This window comes from Podarcis bocagei (assembly GCF_964188305.1).
Source record: "Podarcis bocagei genome assembly, chromosome: W".
Taxonomy (NCBI): Eukaryota; Metazoa; Chordata; class Lepidosauria; order Squamata; family Lacertidae; genus Podarcis; species Podarcis bocagei.
In genome coordinates, this window is record NC_138131.1 from 41,978,890 (window position 1) to 41,996,639 (window position 17,750).

Here is a 17,750-nt window from a genome sequence, read left to right on the forward strand (position 1 = left end):
GCCTTGCACATGGTTTGAAATTTGGAAAGGCAACATACAAATAAATAAATGATTGATTGATTGAGAGATTCTAGCTGGAAATGAAGACTTGGGGTATGGAAGAGTGTGAGACGGGTTTTGAGATACAATTGTGCACATCATGTGATATCAAAAATGTACAAACTTTTGTTGAAATCCTAAATGGAAGAGGAACAGATTAAAAAGTGCATGATTAAAGGGGCAAGATTTTCTCTTTTTTTGGTTATATTGTACAGTTGGAATAGTGGTAACATATGTGGACTAAAGAGTTAAAATATACATTGAGTTACCACTTAAAATAGACTTTTAAATATATATATATTTAAGTATTGTTGGTATTTAACTCCCGAGAAGTTACTTAGAATACATGAAAACATACCAAATGTTTGTTGGAAATGTCAAGAAGATGAAGGGACATTTTCTCGTGCTTGGTGGACATGAGAAATAGCTTAAAACATATGAGATACAAATACATACATACTATTCAACTGTTGGGACTTACCGATATACAGTAAGCCTTGCCTGACCATAGCGCTGCAGCAGCTCCCAGCCAAGTGCTAGGAAATGTTCCCCAGCAGATGCCATGCTAGGAGGTCCTGCACCACTGGGTTTTTCAGGCATTCAGAGAAATTGTGGATTTTAGGACTTAGAAATGGGTCAGTAGCTTCATTTGGCAATGCCAGAAAAGACTGCCCCTTCAAATTCTGTTTCTAACGCGTATAATAATTTAATAATTATATTTTTTAATTATTTCTACCCGGCCCATCTGGCTGGGTTCCCTAGCCACTCTGGGCGGCTTCCAGCAAAAGATTAAAAATACATTAAAACATCAGTCATTAAAAGCTTCCCTAAACAGGGCTGCCTTCAGGTGTCTTCTAAATGTCATATACTTGTTTATTTATTTGGCATCTGGTGGGAGGGCGTTCCACAGGGCAGGCGCCACTACCGAGAAGGCCCTCTGCCTGGTTCCCTGTAACTTCACTTCTCGCAATGAGGCAATCACCAGAAGGTCCTCAGTGCTGGACCTCAGTGTCCGGCCTGACCAATGGGGCTGTATTGAAGCACAATAGGGGGTGGTGTAGGGACTTTGAGCAGGTGATCGATGGTCAAGAAAAGGCAACCTTTGTGCTGTTTTATGTCAGGAGTTGGGAATTCTAGAAGTAGTACTCCTTTTTGCACGTTCTTACTTCCTGTACTGCTTGAATGGAAGAGGAAAACTTCACTTCCTAATTAATTATGTTAAGCGAGGCAAAAGTTAGGTCATAGAATCATAGAATCATAGAATCATAGAGTTGGAAGAGACCACAAGGGCCATCGAGTCCAACCCCCTGCCAAGCAGGAAACACCATCAGAGCACTCCTGACATATGGTTGTCAAGCCTCTGCTTAAAGACCTCCAAAGTAGGAGACTCCACCACACTCCTTGGCAGCAAATTCCACTGTCAAACAGCTCTTACTGTCAGGAAGTTCTTCCTAATGTTTAGGTGGAATCTTCTTTCTTGTAGTTTGGATCCATTGCTCCGTGTCCGCTTCTCTGGAGCAGCAGAAAACAACCTTTCTCCCTCCTCCATGTGACATCCTTTTATATATTTGAACATGGCTATCATATCACCCCTTAACCTCCTCTTCTCCAGGCTAAACATGCCCAGTTCCCTTAGCCGTTCCTCATAAGGCATCGTTTCCAGGCCTTTGACCATTTTGGTTGCCCTCCTCAGGACACGTTCCAGTTTGTCAGTGTCCTTCTTGAATTGTGGTGCCCAGAACTGGACACAGTACTCTAGGTGAGGTCTGACCAGAGCAGAATACAGTGGCACTATTACTTCCCTTGATCTAGATGCTATACTCCTATTGATGCAGCCCAGAATTGCATTGGCTTTTTTAGCTGCCGCGTCACACTGTTGGCTCATGTCAAGTTTATGGTCAACCAAGACTCCTAGATCCTTTTCACATGTACTGCTCTCAAGCCAGGTGTCCCCCATCCTGTATTTGTGCCTCTCATTTTTTTTGCGCAAGTGCAATACTTTACATTTCTCCCTGTTAAAATTCATCTTGTTTGTTTTTGCCCAGTTCTCTAATCTGTCAAGGTCGTTTTGAAGTGTGATCCTGTCCTCTGGGGTGTTAGCCACCCCTCCCAGTTTGGTGTCATCTGCAAATTTGATCAGGATGCCCTTGAGTCCATCATCCAAGTCGTTGATAAAGATGTTGAATAAGACCGGGCCCAAGACAGAACCCTGTGGCACCCCACTAGTCACTCTTCTCCAGGATGAAGAGGAACCATTTATGAGAACCCTTTGGGTTCGGTCAGTCAGCCAGTTACAAATCCACTGATTAGTAGCATAGTCAAGACCGCATTTTACCAGCTTCTTTACAAGAATATCATGGGGCACCTTGTCAAATGCCTTGCTGAAATCAAGGTAGGCTACATCCACTGCGTTCCCTTCATCTACCAGGCTTGTAATTCTGTCAAAAAACGAGATCAGGTTAATCTGACATGACTTATTTTTTAGAAATCCATGCTGACTATTGGTGATCACAGCATTCCTTTCTAGGTGCTCACAGACTGTTTGCTTAATGATCTGCTCCAGAATCTTCCCTGCTATTGATGTCAGACTGACTGGGCGGTAATTATTTGGGTCCTCTCTTTTCCCCTTTTTGAAAATAGGGACAACATTTGCCCTCCTCCAGTCTGCCGGGACTTCGCCTGTTCTCCAGGAATTCTCAAAGATGACTGCCAGTGGTTCTGAGATCACATCTGCCAGTTCTTTTAATACTCTTGGATGCAGTTCATCTGGCCCTGGAGACTTGAATACATCTAAACTAGCCAAGTATTCTTGTATTATCTCCTTAGTTATTCTGGGCTGTGTTTCCTTTGCTGAATCATTTGCTTCAAATTCTTCAGGTTGGGCATTGTTTTCTTTATCGGAGAAGACTGAGGCAAAGAAGGCATTGAGGAGTTCAGCCCTTTCTGTGTCCCCTGTTTGCATTTCACCATCTTCTCCTCTGAGTGACCCCACTGTTTCTTTGTTCTTCCTTTTGCTACTAACATACCCATAAAAGCCTTTTTTGTTGCTTTTAACCTCTCTAGCAAGCCTGAGTTCATTTTGTGCTTTAGCTTTTCTGACTTTGTGTCTACATGTGCTGGCTATTTGTTTGAATTCCTCTTTGGTGGTTTCCCCCCTTTTCCATTTTTTGTACACATCCTTTTTTAATCTTAACTCAGTTAAAAGTTCTTTAGATAGCCACCCTGGCTTCTTTAGGCACCTTCCATGTTTCCGTCTCATTGGTATTGCCTGACGTTGTGCTTTTACTATCTCCCTCTTAACAAACTCCCAGCCATCATGAACTCCCTTTCCTTTTAGTATTACTGTCCATGGGATCTCACCCAGCACTTCCCTAAGTTTTATGAAGTCGGCTTTCTTAAAGTCAAGAAATTGAGTCCTAGTATGCTTGGCTGCTCCTTTCTGCTGTATAGTAAACTTCAGAAGAGCATGATCACTCGCACCTAATGATCCTTCCACTTCTACCCCACTAACCAGCTCATCAACATTGGTTAGGACCAGATCTAAAATGGCTGTTCCTCTTGTTGCTTCTCCCACTTTCTGGACAATGAAGTTGTCTGCAAGGCCAGTGAGGAATCTGTTTGACCTTATGCTCTTGGCTGAGTTTGACATCCAACAAATATCCGAGTAATTGAAGTCCCCCATTACTACTATCTCCCTTCCTTTTGCATGCTTGGCCATCTGTTCCAGGAAGGCATCATCTATGTCCTCCGTTTGGCTTGGGGATCTGTAGTAAACTCCCACAATGAGGTCTCTGTTATTCTTCTCTCCCTTAATTTTGACCCAAATGGTCTCACTTTGGCTTTGAGGTTCTAAATCTTGGATCTCTTCACAGGTATACACATCCCTGACATATAACGCCACTCCTCCTCCTTTCCTGTCTGGTCTGTTTCTCTGAAATAGATTGTATCCCCCCATTATTACATTCCAATCGTGGGACTTATCCCACCAGGTTTCAGTGATGCCTATTATGTCATATTTAGTTTGCTGCAGCCCTGTCGATGCGAACCAACTCAAGCTCCCCCTGGTGCTCCCGTCGGGGTCGTGTCAAGGCCTTAGCCCCCCAGCCGGGCTTCAGACTAGATCAACACCCCCAGATTCCTTTAACGGAATACCCTTAAGCATGGAGGGGCAGGTGATGGCCACACCTCACCTACCCCACAGAAGGTCAAACAATTCCTAACCGCAACCCTAACAAAGTTGTGACAATTGCTACGAGGTAGGCGAAAACCAAGTGGCCAGTGCCAATTTGCCAAGTTGTAAAATTCCTACCAGGCCCCTCGGACAACCAAGGCGACCAACCAAAGTCCATAGCAAGGCCATTGCCTAACCTGCAAAATAGGGAGGGAGGGCGGGTGATTGAGGAAGCGAGCCAAAGAAGAAGTTCTCTGGGGGTTGGCTGGCCGGGCTCTGACGTGGCCAGGAACCCATAGGCAACGGGGGACAGAGTCCCTCGCCCCTGGTGGGGAGTGGGTGGCCACGTGGTCCACCGCAACTCCTCCCCACTGGGAAGTGGAGCGGATTTCCCAAGACATATCCTGTATTTGCATGTTACCCCAACACATTCCTCCTATGTTAATGATGTATAACCCTCCCCTTTTTTGATGGAGTGGTGATGTTTAGCGAACTGTCTGCTGGTATAAGATAGGAACTTTTAAAAGTCCTTGTCACCCCGTTCTCGGAGTTCAGTTCCTCTCTGAACCTGTTGCACGATAAACTTTGGTCTCCGCTATTTGCTCCGGTTGGTGGCTGGAATCCTTCTTTGTTCCGCAGGGACCCACGGGCTCTGAGCAGCCTCCCACCTGGATTTTTCCGTAACAACAGAAACTCGACTAACCCTCTTGAGAGAAGAAAGGTGGCTTTTGCTCCCACTGCAATGTTGTAATCTAAATAAGCACATCTTCCTACAAGTGAATAGTAGCCACCTACCTGGGGGGAAATAAAGTGGTATGCGGAGAGACATGGTTACGGTGGAGAGCAAATCTGTGTTCCACAATCCGAACATCCACAGAGAAACCAGATGGCAGCTTTTTTTTACTGTGTCCACAGAACTCAATGAAAGCCTGTTGGGATGTAAACACAGGAGCAGTCAATGACAACATTCCTAGAGTGTACATGTTAGAACATGGGGAGGGATGTCTGTCCAGCAAGCAGGTAAACTTCCTGGGGACGGACTTCCTCCGCATGTGACCAGAGGTGGGTGTGGCCTCACCTGTGCAGGTAAATGATAAAAGCACAGGGCAGGCAGTCATCTCTCTCTCTTGCCTCTTGCCTCTCTCATCTTCATCTTTCGAAGAAGCAGGATGCCCTCTTGGCTCTCAGCCAAGAGAGGACAATAGGACTATCTTCCTATAAGATTGATTCTAAATGTATTTTACCTTTTTAAGCCTGTCTGCCTTCTGGGATCATATTGTGAACAGAACGTGATTAAACTCTTTTATACTTTTATAAAGACTGTGTCGTGTCTTGTATTTTAAGAGGGATCAAAAGGGGGAAATTACCAGAGTAATTATTATAGAGGTTCTAGTGAACCTGTGCAGACGTTACCGTTGCGAACTTAAAAGGGGGAATGCTATAAACTCTGCTGATATTTTGGGAGCTTGTTAGCACAAGTTGGACTAGGATATAATCTCACAATATATCCTCTCCTGCACCCCAGAACATTCCCACAAAGCCAACCAATGGTTTTGCAGTTGCTTTCCATGGACATTTTGTAACCAAGCACAGAATTCCTTGAACCTCGGAAACGCTTCTGATTTCTGCTTGAGCATGAACACATGAATGTACCTGGAAAAAGCATCAATCAATACCATGAAGTACTTTGCTCCACCTAGAGAGGTTGCAAGTGGACCAACAAGGTCTGCGTGGACAATTTGGTAGGCTTTAGATGCCCACCTGCCAGAAACCTTGCCCTATTGAACTGTGTGTTATCATGATGGCCTTGCCCGGTTGTGAGTTGTGAAGGCCGCTTCCTGCAAGGCCCTTTCCACCTGGCCTGGGGGGCAGGGCCCAGACACCAGCTCTACGAAAGAGGCTCCTGGTGAGACCAGAGGGACATCGCTCGGCCTGACAAGAAACCCAAACTGTTGGATTCTTTTGCCCCATCTTTTTGTGCCTGCTAAACAGCCGTGTCATGCATATGATCATATTTTATTCTCTTGGGAATTCTGCTGTTTTAAATGTGCATTTTATATTTGACTTTACTTAGCAATGTTGGTTTTTTGGGGGGGGGATGCTTAAGTTTTTTGTTTTGTTTTTGTTAACTTTCTGTTAAATATGTATTCTGTAGTTGACTTCCTTTGTAATGTTTTATTTTGAAATCTTTAATATTTCAGTTTTTGGTTAACTATGTTGCTTTAACTGTATACTCTATATTTGACATTCTTCAGATTGTTTTATTTATGTTTTAATATGCTGTAAACTGCTTTGAATTTTTTCTTGAAAATATAAAGCGCTATAGAAAGGAAATTAATAATAATAATAATAATAATAATAATAATAATAATAATAATAATAATAATAATAATGTTCATTGAAATGTTGTGTCCAAAGACTGCAGCTGATGGAGAGATCACCCCTCCCTCAATTTTCTATCAGATTATTTAGATTTGGTAAATAACTCTTATTGCTATTCTTATTGTATTGATTATTATAATTGATTTCTGTAGTTCTGACGGTTTAGCTGCCTTGAGCATGAAAATAGAAAGGCAGGATACAAACCTAATCTAATAAAGAGCCCTCCTCCTCCTGAGCCTGGGGCAGGACCGTAGCCTGAGAGAGAGAGGGTTGCACAGTTCCCCGATTATTTTGGAGGAATTCCACACCACACATTTAAAGCTCTTACACCACTTGAAAGAGTCCAGGCTTTCCCTCAAGAATCCTGGGAACTGTAGTTTGCCAAGGGTGCTGAGAGATGTTAGATCTGTAGCAAACAGAGGTTCCCAGGATGTGTTGGGTGAATCTGTGACTCTTAGTGCAATGCTTCTTGAAATGTGTGGTTGTGACCATTGTCCTCATAACAGCACTGGGGTTCGGATTGCAGTGTGTGTGTGTGTGTGTTGCAGAATGGTTTAATTAGCTCATTCTCCTCCTAGCACATCGTCTTCATTCAACTCTGGCTGTTGAATGAATGCTTTCTTATAATCATTCTTATGTTTAAGTGGGCTTTGGCCTCCTTCCAGACAGCAGCTTGAAAGGGAAGCAGAGGAAAGCTCAAATGATGACAGAAGGCAGGGGCATCCAACAACCAAGAGTTTTGGTTTGGATGTGACACTTTTAGACTTCCCCAAGCCATCCCGAAGCCCCCATTTCACTCTGGTCCATCTGAGTATCTCCTTTCCACCTATGCCTCCCCTCCCCCCCAAATATTCACAATTAAGAAATCAGAAAACAACCCCCACCTCTCTTTCAACAGAACTAGATGGAATGATCAGGCATAGCAACTCCTGCAGAGAGGATAAAACCAAAATGTTTCCAAGGGACACATTTCTCAAACAAGATATCTGCCCATAGCTCAGTCAGTAGAGTGTGAGACTCTGCATCTCAGGGTCGTGGGTTGGAGCCCCACGTTGGGCAAAATATTCCTGCATTGCAGGGGGTGGACTAGATGACTCTTGTGGTCCCTTCCAACTCTACAATTCCATGATATCCTGTGAGGAGTAGTCTGAAGTGAAGGCACAAGACAGGAGTTGATCATCATGTGAGCTGCTCACAGGTGGGCTGAAGCGAGCTGTTGACCAGTCCTGTGGAGCCTCCTTTTATTGAGACAAATATGCAAGCTAGGCAGATACATTTTGGGCTGTGACCTTTACACACCTTTGTTCCTGAGATCGTGGGGTGGTACAAAGTTATTTTGGTACCTGTTTCCACCACGTCATTTTCCCCTTGCACAGTGTATGACGAAGGAGACAAAAGGTCTCAGGGACAAAGGTTACAGACAGGACACCGCAGACTGCTGAGACCGCAAAAGGTCCGAGAGAGGGAACAATGTTCCAGACAGCCATGACTTTGTCTGTGAGGGGGAGTATGCTACGCACCCCAGGGTCACGCGTGCAGGCAGACTGTGGCTGCCTGCTGGTGGGGAGTGTGCTCCCTCCGGACCCCACTGCCCACTCCGCGATTATCCCTACAGTAGTCAACTGAGTTTTACTCAGAAGAGATGCGTGAAAATCAACACAGCCATGTAATTTGTGCCCATCAATTTAAATAGGTCTGCTGTGGAAAGGACTGATGTTGACTACAACCCTGATGTTTTCTGATTATTTTATAGAACGTTTCCCTCAATACCAAAAAATGGAGGCAGAGACAATTTACTGAATTTCAAAACCACTGAAGCTTTATTGAATGAACGAATCAATTTATTACAGCCACAAACCAGAATATGGACTTATACAGAGATAGAGAACATGTAGAAGAAGAAGAGGAGTTTGGATTTGATATCCCGCTTTATCACTACCCTAAGGAGTCTCAAAGCGGCTAACATTCTCCTCCCCCCCCCCAACAAACATTCTGTGAGGTGAGTGGGGCTGAGAGACTTCAGAGAAGTGTGACTGGCCCAAGGTCACCCAGCAGCTGCATGTGGAGGAGCAGAGACGCAAACCTGGTTCCCCAGATTACGAGACTACCGCTTTTAACCACTACACCACACTGGCTCTCATATATATGTAGGTTAAAATCAAAATCTATAAGCTAGAACACATTAAAGAATACAGATGTGAAACTACTAAAATGTGTAGTTTAAGACCTTAACCGCTAATTTAAAATATGCATGTCAATGCTTTATTATAATTAAGTCAGGTAAAGTAATTATTACTCTTAATATTATTCATTGCTATGAGGCTTCTTGAAGCAATTCAGAATACAATCAACATTAGCAGAACACTTTCCTTTACAACGACGGCTTAAAAAGCAACAATTTAAAAGCAATAAAAAAGTAATATTTCATAGGCAAGAATTCTAAAACAACAGCAATGATCACAATTAGCAACAACACACAATGAAACAGCAAGCAAAACTTGCCACTCCATCATCGCTGAGCCTTGAAACTTGTGTCTTATCCCCATAATCGAAACTGACATCAAGTCTTATGTCATCTGGAAGAGAATGAAGGAGAAGAGAGATGAATTTCTGCCACATTTACTGATTCACCAAATTGACCTGGCCCCCATTCCACCCTATTTACAAGGAGGCTTTATGGATCCTGTCTTTGGTGGCAACGACTCCTTCCAAGCCTGCAGTTTGGCCATGTTTGTGCTGCGGCAGGATTTCACAGCCACATGACCCAAGAGGTCTGCATCAAGCAAGGATGCTGCAGCTACTGAGTGGGCTCTCCTTAGTCTGGAAAGTGTGTCCCATGTCCCCAGGCTGTGGGTGTTACCTTCTTTGGGGCAGAAGTGAGCCAGCTCCAGAGGGACGAGAGCATGCTGTAGAGAAAAGAAAAGACCGTACTGGATCACATGACTGATCTGATCCTCAACCCTCCCCAAATAATGGGTGCAAGAGAACATGGAAGCAGACCCAAGCCAGGGAAGACTTGCTTCCATCATGGGATGAGTGAGTTCTATTGCCTGGCCCCAATCCCTTGCCCCAGGCGACCTCAATGGGTCCTGCAGCCTACTAGGCAGAGGTGGAAGTGTAAGATCAAGGAAGAGGGCAGGAAATGTCTCCAGCCTTGTCCGGCATCCCAGGGACACACATTGCCTCTCCGCTGCAATCGCACTTGTTGTGTAACCTCTCAGTTCCTGTGGGAGGAAAGGGGACCTCAGAATCAGGAGGCTGGTCTGGGGGAAAGAGGCAGACCACTGTGAAGCCCTTTAAACTCTCAAAGAGAGATCCGTTTCTGTTCTAAAATGGCAATGTCCTCCAGCCCCAAATTGTAGCTCTGCATCCAAGGCCCTCCATTGGCTGTCTGGGCAAGTGGGCCTTTGTTGGCTGGTCCATGTGGCCAGCTTGCCTTACAAGAGGGGAAGGGCCCAAGAGGTGCACTGCTAGGTGGCGGCTTCTCCATGAAAGCTTTCTAGGTCAAACAGCCACTGAGGCCATCAAGATACTTACATTCATCAGCAAGTTCAGGGTCTTAGTGCTTGGGGCCTCCCAGAGGAGGCCTCCCAGCATCAGAGTATAACGTTCCTCTAACTCCTGCAGGCAATGGCAATGAGGGAGAGGATGCGCCAAGCAGGGGAAAGAGAGATCAGATGTTGAGCAATGGGAGCAGTGCTTAAAGCGTGTGAAGAAGAAACAACAACTAGAGAAGTCAAATTTCAAGGCTAACAACTTACCTGCTTGTCGGGCTCAGTTTTGACCTCAATGACCGCCGCAAAGGCTGCATGCGCAATCAGGCTGTGGAGCTTCAGTGGTAATTTGGGCTTCATGAGGCTGGAGAGAAGGAGGGAAAAGTTTTTAGACTCTGTCTCCTTGGAGTCTTCCTCATATTGGGGGGCGGGGCGGGGGGAGCATCAAATACATGTCATTCTCTTGAACTTCCAGTGAATGCATGTGTTAGCTTAAACCACTTTTGACAATCAAGCAGCGTATAGATTTTACAGGGTAAAAATGAATAAAGGTAAAATTAAAATAAACACACGAGGGCACTGTTTATGCGGCAGTCTACCTGGCACTTGGTTGCAAGCCTCTAGGTCTTAGTTAATCCCACCCCTAAAAGCTGAGCCATTTCGCAGTCATCTCTAGACAATATAGCTTCTATTTTCTCTCTCACATCTCCACTCATCCTGTAAATAGTTGCTGCATGAATAAAGCTTTTTGAACGCAAGAAACCCAAGAAATTGTAAGCAAATCTTCCAATCGAATTCAGTGCAGTGGCAAGGTCTGGTAACACCTTTCCACATTCTGCGCCCCTCCCCCCCGCCAGCTCCTCGTCAAGCTCAAAAAACCCGGTATACCTCAGTTGGTAAAGGGCTTCCAGTGCCATAGCAAGGGCCAATTCAGGCTGCGTAAAGCACACAATCCGTCCCATGAGATCCTGATAGAGAACAGAGGGCGGAGGGGGAAAACGTCAGTTCCCTACGGACATCAGGTGGATTCCTCCAACCCCAAACTCAGTGCAGGAATTGGCGATGTAATGTCAAATGCCTGCACAACCCTTCTCTTGGCCAGACCCCGCCAGGCCTTCCTTCTGCCCAGCATCCCCCCAATCCCATCCCCAGCTCTCCTGCCCCCCTCACCCCTGGATACCTCATGCAACCTCTCACTCACCGCAATTGCCTTGACGGCCATCTTTTTGGAGTACCTCAACCTGTCCTTTTCTCTCTGGCGGGCCTCCAAGCAAGTGGCCAGCACGCAGCAGAGGAACATCTCATCCTTCTCCAGTTGCTGAAATGGCAAGAGTCAGACTGTCAGTTCATGGCAGGAGGGCTTCTCTGCATCTGAGACTGCCAAAATGGGGGTATAAACAGCACTGGTGGATGGGGGTGGGTGAGGGATTTCGTATGTACTGTGCTGTTTTCTCAAACACTAACCACAGGCGATGCCCAGACCCTGCCAGTCTCTGAACCATCTGCAACAAGAGAAGAAGGAAAGGACATGGGGGCAGGTTAGTTCATTTCTACTTATTTTCCACAGTTGAGGATTAGAGCATTAAGGCCACCCCTCCTTACGCTCCAAAATGAAAAGGAAGCATTTGCTCACGTGGGCCCACAGCAACCCTGGACTTCTAGGGGACTTTGCGGGTCCCCTTCTTCTTGCGGGCTGCCATGTCCCTCAGTCAGCTGAACCTAGGAGAGAAGGAGAGGGGCAGACCTTGTTGTTGTTGTTGTTGTTGTTGTTGTTGTTGTTGTTGTTGTTGTTGTTGTTGTTGTTGTTGTTATATCGCCCTATACCCACAGGTCTCAGTTACAACCAGTGCTTTTTCTGGGGGGGATGCAGGGGTACGCACACCCCAAAACATTTTGTGAATCTTTGCACTTTTGTCCATTTAGTGTACTGCATTTATTTTCCCCGATTTGAACTATAAAATGGTGATTTTCTTGAGTCAAAATGAGAGTACCCCAAACTGTGCTTCATTAAGTCCAGGGTCAACGCAGCAGTCTACCAGGAGATTTTGGAGCACTTCATGCTTCCTTCTGCAGACAAGCTTTATGGGGATGCTGGCTTCATTTTCCAGCAGGACTTTGGCACCTGCCCACACTGCCAAAAGTACCAAAACCTGGTTCAATGCCCATGGGATTACTGTGCTTGATTGGCCAGCAAACTCGCCCAACCTGAACCCCATAGAGAATCTATGGGGCATTGCCAAGAGAAAGATGAGACACATGAGACCGAGCAATGCAGAAGAGCTGAAGGCTGCTGTTGAAGCATCCTGGTCTTTCATAACACCTCAGCAGTGCCACAGGCTGATAGCATCCATGCCATGCCGCACTGAGGCAGTAATTGATGCAAAAGGGGCCCAAACCAAGTACTGAGTACATATGCATACTTCTACTTCTCAGAGATCAAATATTGCTCTATTTGCAATCCTTGTTTTGCTGATTTCATTTCATATTCTAATTTTCTGAGATTGTTAATTTGGGGTTTTCATCAGCTGTATGCCATAATATCACAATCATAACAAATAAAGGCTTGACATATCTCGCTTTGCATGTCATGAGTCTATCTCATATATTAGTTTCACCTTTTAAGTTGAATTACTTGAATAAATGAACTTTTCCACGATATTCTAATTTCCCGAGTTTCCCCTGTACACTAAGTAGAAGAGAAGCATTGCCAACCAACCCCACCCTCCCCCTCTTTCCCCCTCTGTTTTTCCTAACCCAACACTGCATGCAACACTAATGTCTCACAACAAATGAAACTGATCTGTAGAAAACACAACTACTGATACGGAAGGGGGGGCATGCCTTTCTTCACCCTTCCGCCAGTCACCAGAGGGTCCGAGGCGATGACCTCAAGGGTACCCAGCCCCACGTGGACCCCTCAGCCCCCACACCGATGCACAAGCACCACACTCTACCCCAAGCCCCATAAATAAAGTGCCTTTTCCCCTTTCCTACACCGATCCGCTATTACGGGCGAAATAAGCCCAAAATCTTATGCCTTCCCTCCCGCTCTATTTTTACTATGGGTTGACCGTACGAAGCTGTATTCCCTATTCCTTTCAATGGCTGCGTTCTACCCAATCAGAACCATGCATTCGCTTTGCAGAGCTAGCTCAGCGAGCTCCTGCACGCCTCATTTAACCTCTTGACAAGCTGCTGACGGCTCCCCGCTGGGAGAACAATGGAACCAAAACTTGTGAACTTATAAAAGTGTCAAATCTTGCTACAATGTATCCATTTTGTTTCCGACCTCAATTATCAATATAAAATGGACTAAAATCTTTAAAAATTCATATAAAATCAACCACAACTCCGATTTTCTTGCTTTTGGTGCCAATCGGCTCAGTCTCTCCAGGACTCCATGAAACCTCCCCTGCCCTCCACGATCCCTCAAGTGAGGTGTCATGTACTCAGGAAGACCCTAATCCTGTCAAATCGCTCTGCCAAGCCTTTCCTCTGGGCAATGCCAGGTGGCAGGCTATGCATACATGAACCATTGTCTTCTCATCACCGGTACTCAGGATGTGCTTATCTGTGCATATCTCCAGTTCTGCATATTCCCCCCCTCCATATGTTAATCCAGTGTAACCCAACCTCTTCCTAATGTATTCACAATGTAATCTGTGTAACCCAACCTCTTCTTAATGTATTCATGATGTAACTGTAATGTATTTTGCACTGTATTCTGGGACATGGAGGGAAGTTTTAAAAGTTCATGTCACCCCTTTCCCGGGGTTCAATCTTGCCTTGAACCTGTTGTGCAATAAACTTGGATCTTCTGCAGCTTGCTCCTGTCTCCGGCTGAGCTCATTTTCCTCTGCAGGGACCCGCGGACTTAGTCCGACGAGCTGGGTGGCAGAGCAGCCTCGCACCCAGATTTTACGGTAACATTTGGCACCCGAACCGGGACGTGCGGTTCTCCCGCGTTGCTGACTGGGGGCCCTGAAATCTTCAGCCGGCTCCGACCATTTTGCCTAGGAAGATCCTTTTGGACCTCCGGCCATCTTACGGGCGCTAATTGAATGCCCCAGGAGTTCAGCCGGGGAGCAAAGAGGGATCCAGCCGGCTTATTCATCGATCCCGGGGTCACAGTTGAAGACGCGTGAGTATAAGGAAAAAGGGAAATCCAGTGCACTGGTGGGAAGGGGGTGGTAATCTCCTGGCAACTGAATTCTCTGCCCTCCTCTCTATCGCTCCTTCTTACCTTTCTCTTGGTCCGCTTAGTGAGAGAGACCATGGACCGCTGCTCAACCCGAAAGGGGGGTTCTGAGCTCTATCTCTTTTCTTAAAATCTCCAGCCAGCCGCACCAACTGGGAGCCTGAAAGTAAGACGGAGAGAACCGGCTTGAAAGACAGCCGAATCACCGCAACGGGCATCCCATTTGAAAGCAAGGGGTTGGAGCTCTCTTTCCGAACTTCCCTAGTGCCCGGAAAGGGGGCAGGAAGGGGTCTGGCTTTCTATCATTAATCCCAGCCGCACCGGTCGGTGCCACGTAAGTGAGCCCACTTCCGAAAGCAAGGGGGATTTTCGGTTCAAAACTCTATCCAGGGATCACCCGATCTGGCACCGCACGGCTCGGGCGTTCAGTAGGGCCCCTTTTCCTGAGATTGTGACGATAGGTAGGAGGTTGCCAGGAGGGATAGCCCAGGAGGAATTGGGCGAGATTTGGCAGAGTGGAAAGGAACCCCAGGTTTTGGAATAGGAAGTAAGGAAAGGAACAAAAGGAAACCAGATAGTTAGAGCTCACTAAAATCACTAGGAAGTTGCCAAGCAACAAGAGATAGGAAAACCCTAAATAAACCCCTGTACAAGTTACCCAAATCCTCATCGACCCCTCTCTTTCTTTCTTTTTTATAATAATATTTATTAGTTTTCCAACAAATTAAACACAACACTACAAAAAACCAAAAAAGAAAAAACCTACAATAATACAATACAATACAATACAAAAAGAGAAAAAAAACACTACAAAACACTAACATACAACTAACAAAACAAAACAAAAACCATTTAAAACACAGTCCAATTTCAATATGTTATCTTTCTTTCACTAATTTCCACGACCTCCTCACACCTCCCTTTTTGTATTCCACTTCTATTAATTGTTTCAGCAATTCCTTTCCATCTTCCACTGTTTTCTATCCTATAATTGTCTTAACACATTCTAACCTTATTTTTCCCTTTAATACTCTAATAATCTATTTATACTTAATTCCTTATAACATTTCTACTAAAGCCATATAACTTCATTCCAACATTTTTCTAACATTCATTAATTTTACAGTATTTCTGTAAATAGTCTTTAAAGTTTTTCCAGTCTTCTTCCACTGACTCTTCTCCCTGGTCTCGGATTCTGCCAGTCATTTCCGCCAATTCCATGTAGTCAATCAACTTCATCTGCCATTCTTCCCTGGTGGGTAAATCTTGTGTCTTCCAATATTTCGCAATGAGTATTCTTGCTGCTGTTGTTGCATACATAAAAAAAGTTCTATCCTTCTTTAACACCAATTGGCCGACCATGCCCAGGAGAAAGGCCTCTGGTTTCTTAAGGTAGGTATATTTAAATACCTTTTTCATTTCATTATAAATCATCTCCCAGAATGCCTTAATCCTTGGGCATGTCCACCAAAGGTGAAAGAATGTACCTTCAGTCTCATTACATTTCCAACATTTATTATCGGGCAAATGGTAGATTTTTTGAAGCTTAGCTGGTGTCATGTACCACCTATAAATCATTTTCATTAAATTTTCTCTTAAGGCATTACATGCCTTAAATTTCATACCTGTGGTCCATAACCGTTCCCAGTCAGCCATCATTATGTTATGTCCAACATCTTTTGTTTTTTTAAAAAATGATATTTATTAAAATTTCAGAGGAAAGAATTACATAAAAACAAGAAATTAAAAAATAAAAAGCAAAAATAAAAATACAAGAAAAATATAAAATACAAAAAACAGAAAAGTAAAATAAAAACACTTACAAAGGAAAAATATAGAAAAAAATAAATCAATCTTTCCATGCCTTACATACATATCCTTGTTTCCCTGTGACCTCCTCATACCTCCCTTTTTTGTATTCCAATTCAATTAGTTAATTCAGCAATTTCTTTCCCTCTTTATTTTCTCCTAATCCTTTAACTTAATATAGTATAACTTTAAATTTTCACCTGTTATCAATCCATTTTTACATACACCTTTATAGCATTACTGCTTAAACCACTTAACTTCATTCTAACATCATTCTAACATTCATTAATTTTACAATATTTCTGTAGATAATCTTTAAATTTCTTCCAATCTTCTTTCACCAACACTTCTTTGAGGTCCTCTCCCCTAGCATGGAAGACGAAGAGCAGACTCCATTTGAGGATCTCTCCCTCATTACAGTCGATCAGGTATATGAAGACGAGCAGCAAAGTCAGCCCTCAGGGAATGTGCAGGCGACCTTGGAATGGACAGCTCATGGAAGAACCCCGACCAAACCTAAGAGGAGGCGTGTAGTGGTGATAGGGGATTCCCTACTGAGGGGAACAGAAGCAGTGATCTGTGGGCCTGACAAGATGTCTCGGGAAGTGTGCTGTCTCCCCGGGGCTAGGATCCAAGATGTAACTGAACGACTACAAGGAATCATAAAACCCACTGACAAATACCCCTTCCTCTTGGTTCATGTGGGAACCAATGACACTGCAAGCAATAGCCTCCAGAAGATCAAAAGAGACTACGAGGCTCTCGGCAGGAAATTGAAGCAACTAAATGCACAAATTGTCATCTCGTCTGTCCTCCCAGTTGAACGACGTGGCAACAGGGAGAGAGGGAAAAATAGTGGAAGTGAACAGCTGGCTTCGCAAATGGTGTAAACAGGAACGGTTTGGATTCTTAGATCACGGACTGCAGTTTCTTGAAGATGGACTTCTGGCAAGCGATGGGCTGCACCTCACAACGGTTGGGAGGAATGTTTTTGCCAAAAATCTCAGAAACCTCATCAGGAGGGCTTTAAACTGACTAATGTATGGGAGGGAGACAGTGCTGCTGAAGGTAGGAGTCTATCAATTGATGAAGATGATCATCCAAATGTCATAGACCAAATGGAGCAAACAGCACGCAGACCTAGTGGTGGGAGGAAAAAATCCTTAAATAAGAGACACGGGGGAATGATTAATGGACTTCAATGTCTGTACACTAATGCGCAAAGCATGGGAAATAAACAAGATGAGCTTGTGCTCTTGGTACAGCAAACTAAATATGACATAATAGGCATCACTGAAACCTGGTGGGATAAGTCCCATGATTGGAATGTAATAATGGGGGGATACAATCTATTTCAGAGAAACATACCAGACAAGAAAGGAGGAGGAGTGGTGTTATATGTCAGGGATGTGTATACCTGTGAAGAGATCCAAGATTTAGAACCTCAAAGCCAAAGTGAGAGCATTTGGGTCAAAATTAAGGGAGAGAAGAATAACAGTGACCTCGTTGTGGGAGTTTACTATAGATCCCCAAGCCAAATGGAGGACATAGATGATGCCTTCCTGGAACAGATGGCCAAGCATGCAAAAGGAAGGGAGATAGTAGTAATGGGGGACTTCAATTACCCGGATATTTGTTGGATGTCAAACTCAGCCAA

The 17,750-nt window shown here is 44.6% G+C and overlaps 1 protein-coding gene across 1 annotated transcript; it reads right to left on the minus strand.

Annotated features, from left to right (window-relative positions):
- Positions 1–9,164: 9,164 nt before the first annotated feature.
- On the minus strand, positions 9,165–14,362 carry LOC308578086 (uncharacterized protein; the record flags this gene model as incomplete). The annotated part of the gene is made up of 7 exons (XM_081178364.1): positions 9,165–9,168; positions 9,776–9,816; positions 10,130–10,213; positions 10,354–10,450; positions 10,975–11,054; positions 11,288–11,404; positions 14,330–14,362. The coding sequence occupies 7 exons, from the start codon at positions 14,360–14,362 to the stop codon at positions 9,165–9,167; spliced, it is 456 nt and encodes a 151-aa protein (XP_081034490.1).
- Between the last annotated feature and the right edge of the window lie 3,388 nt (positions 14,363–17,750).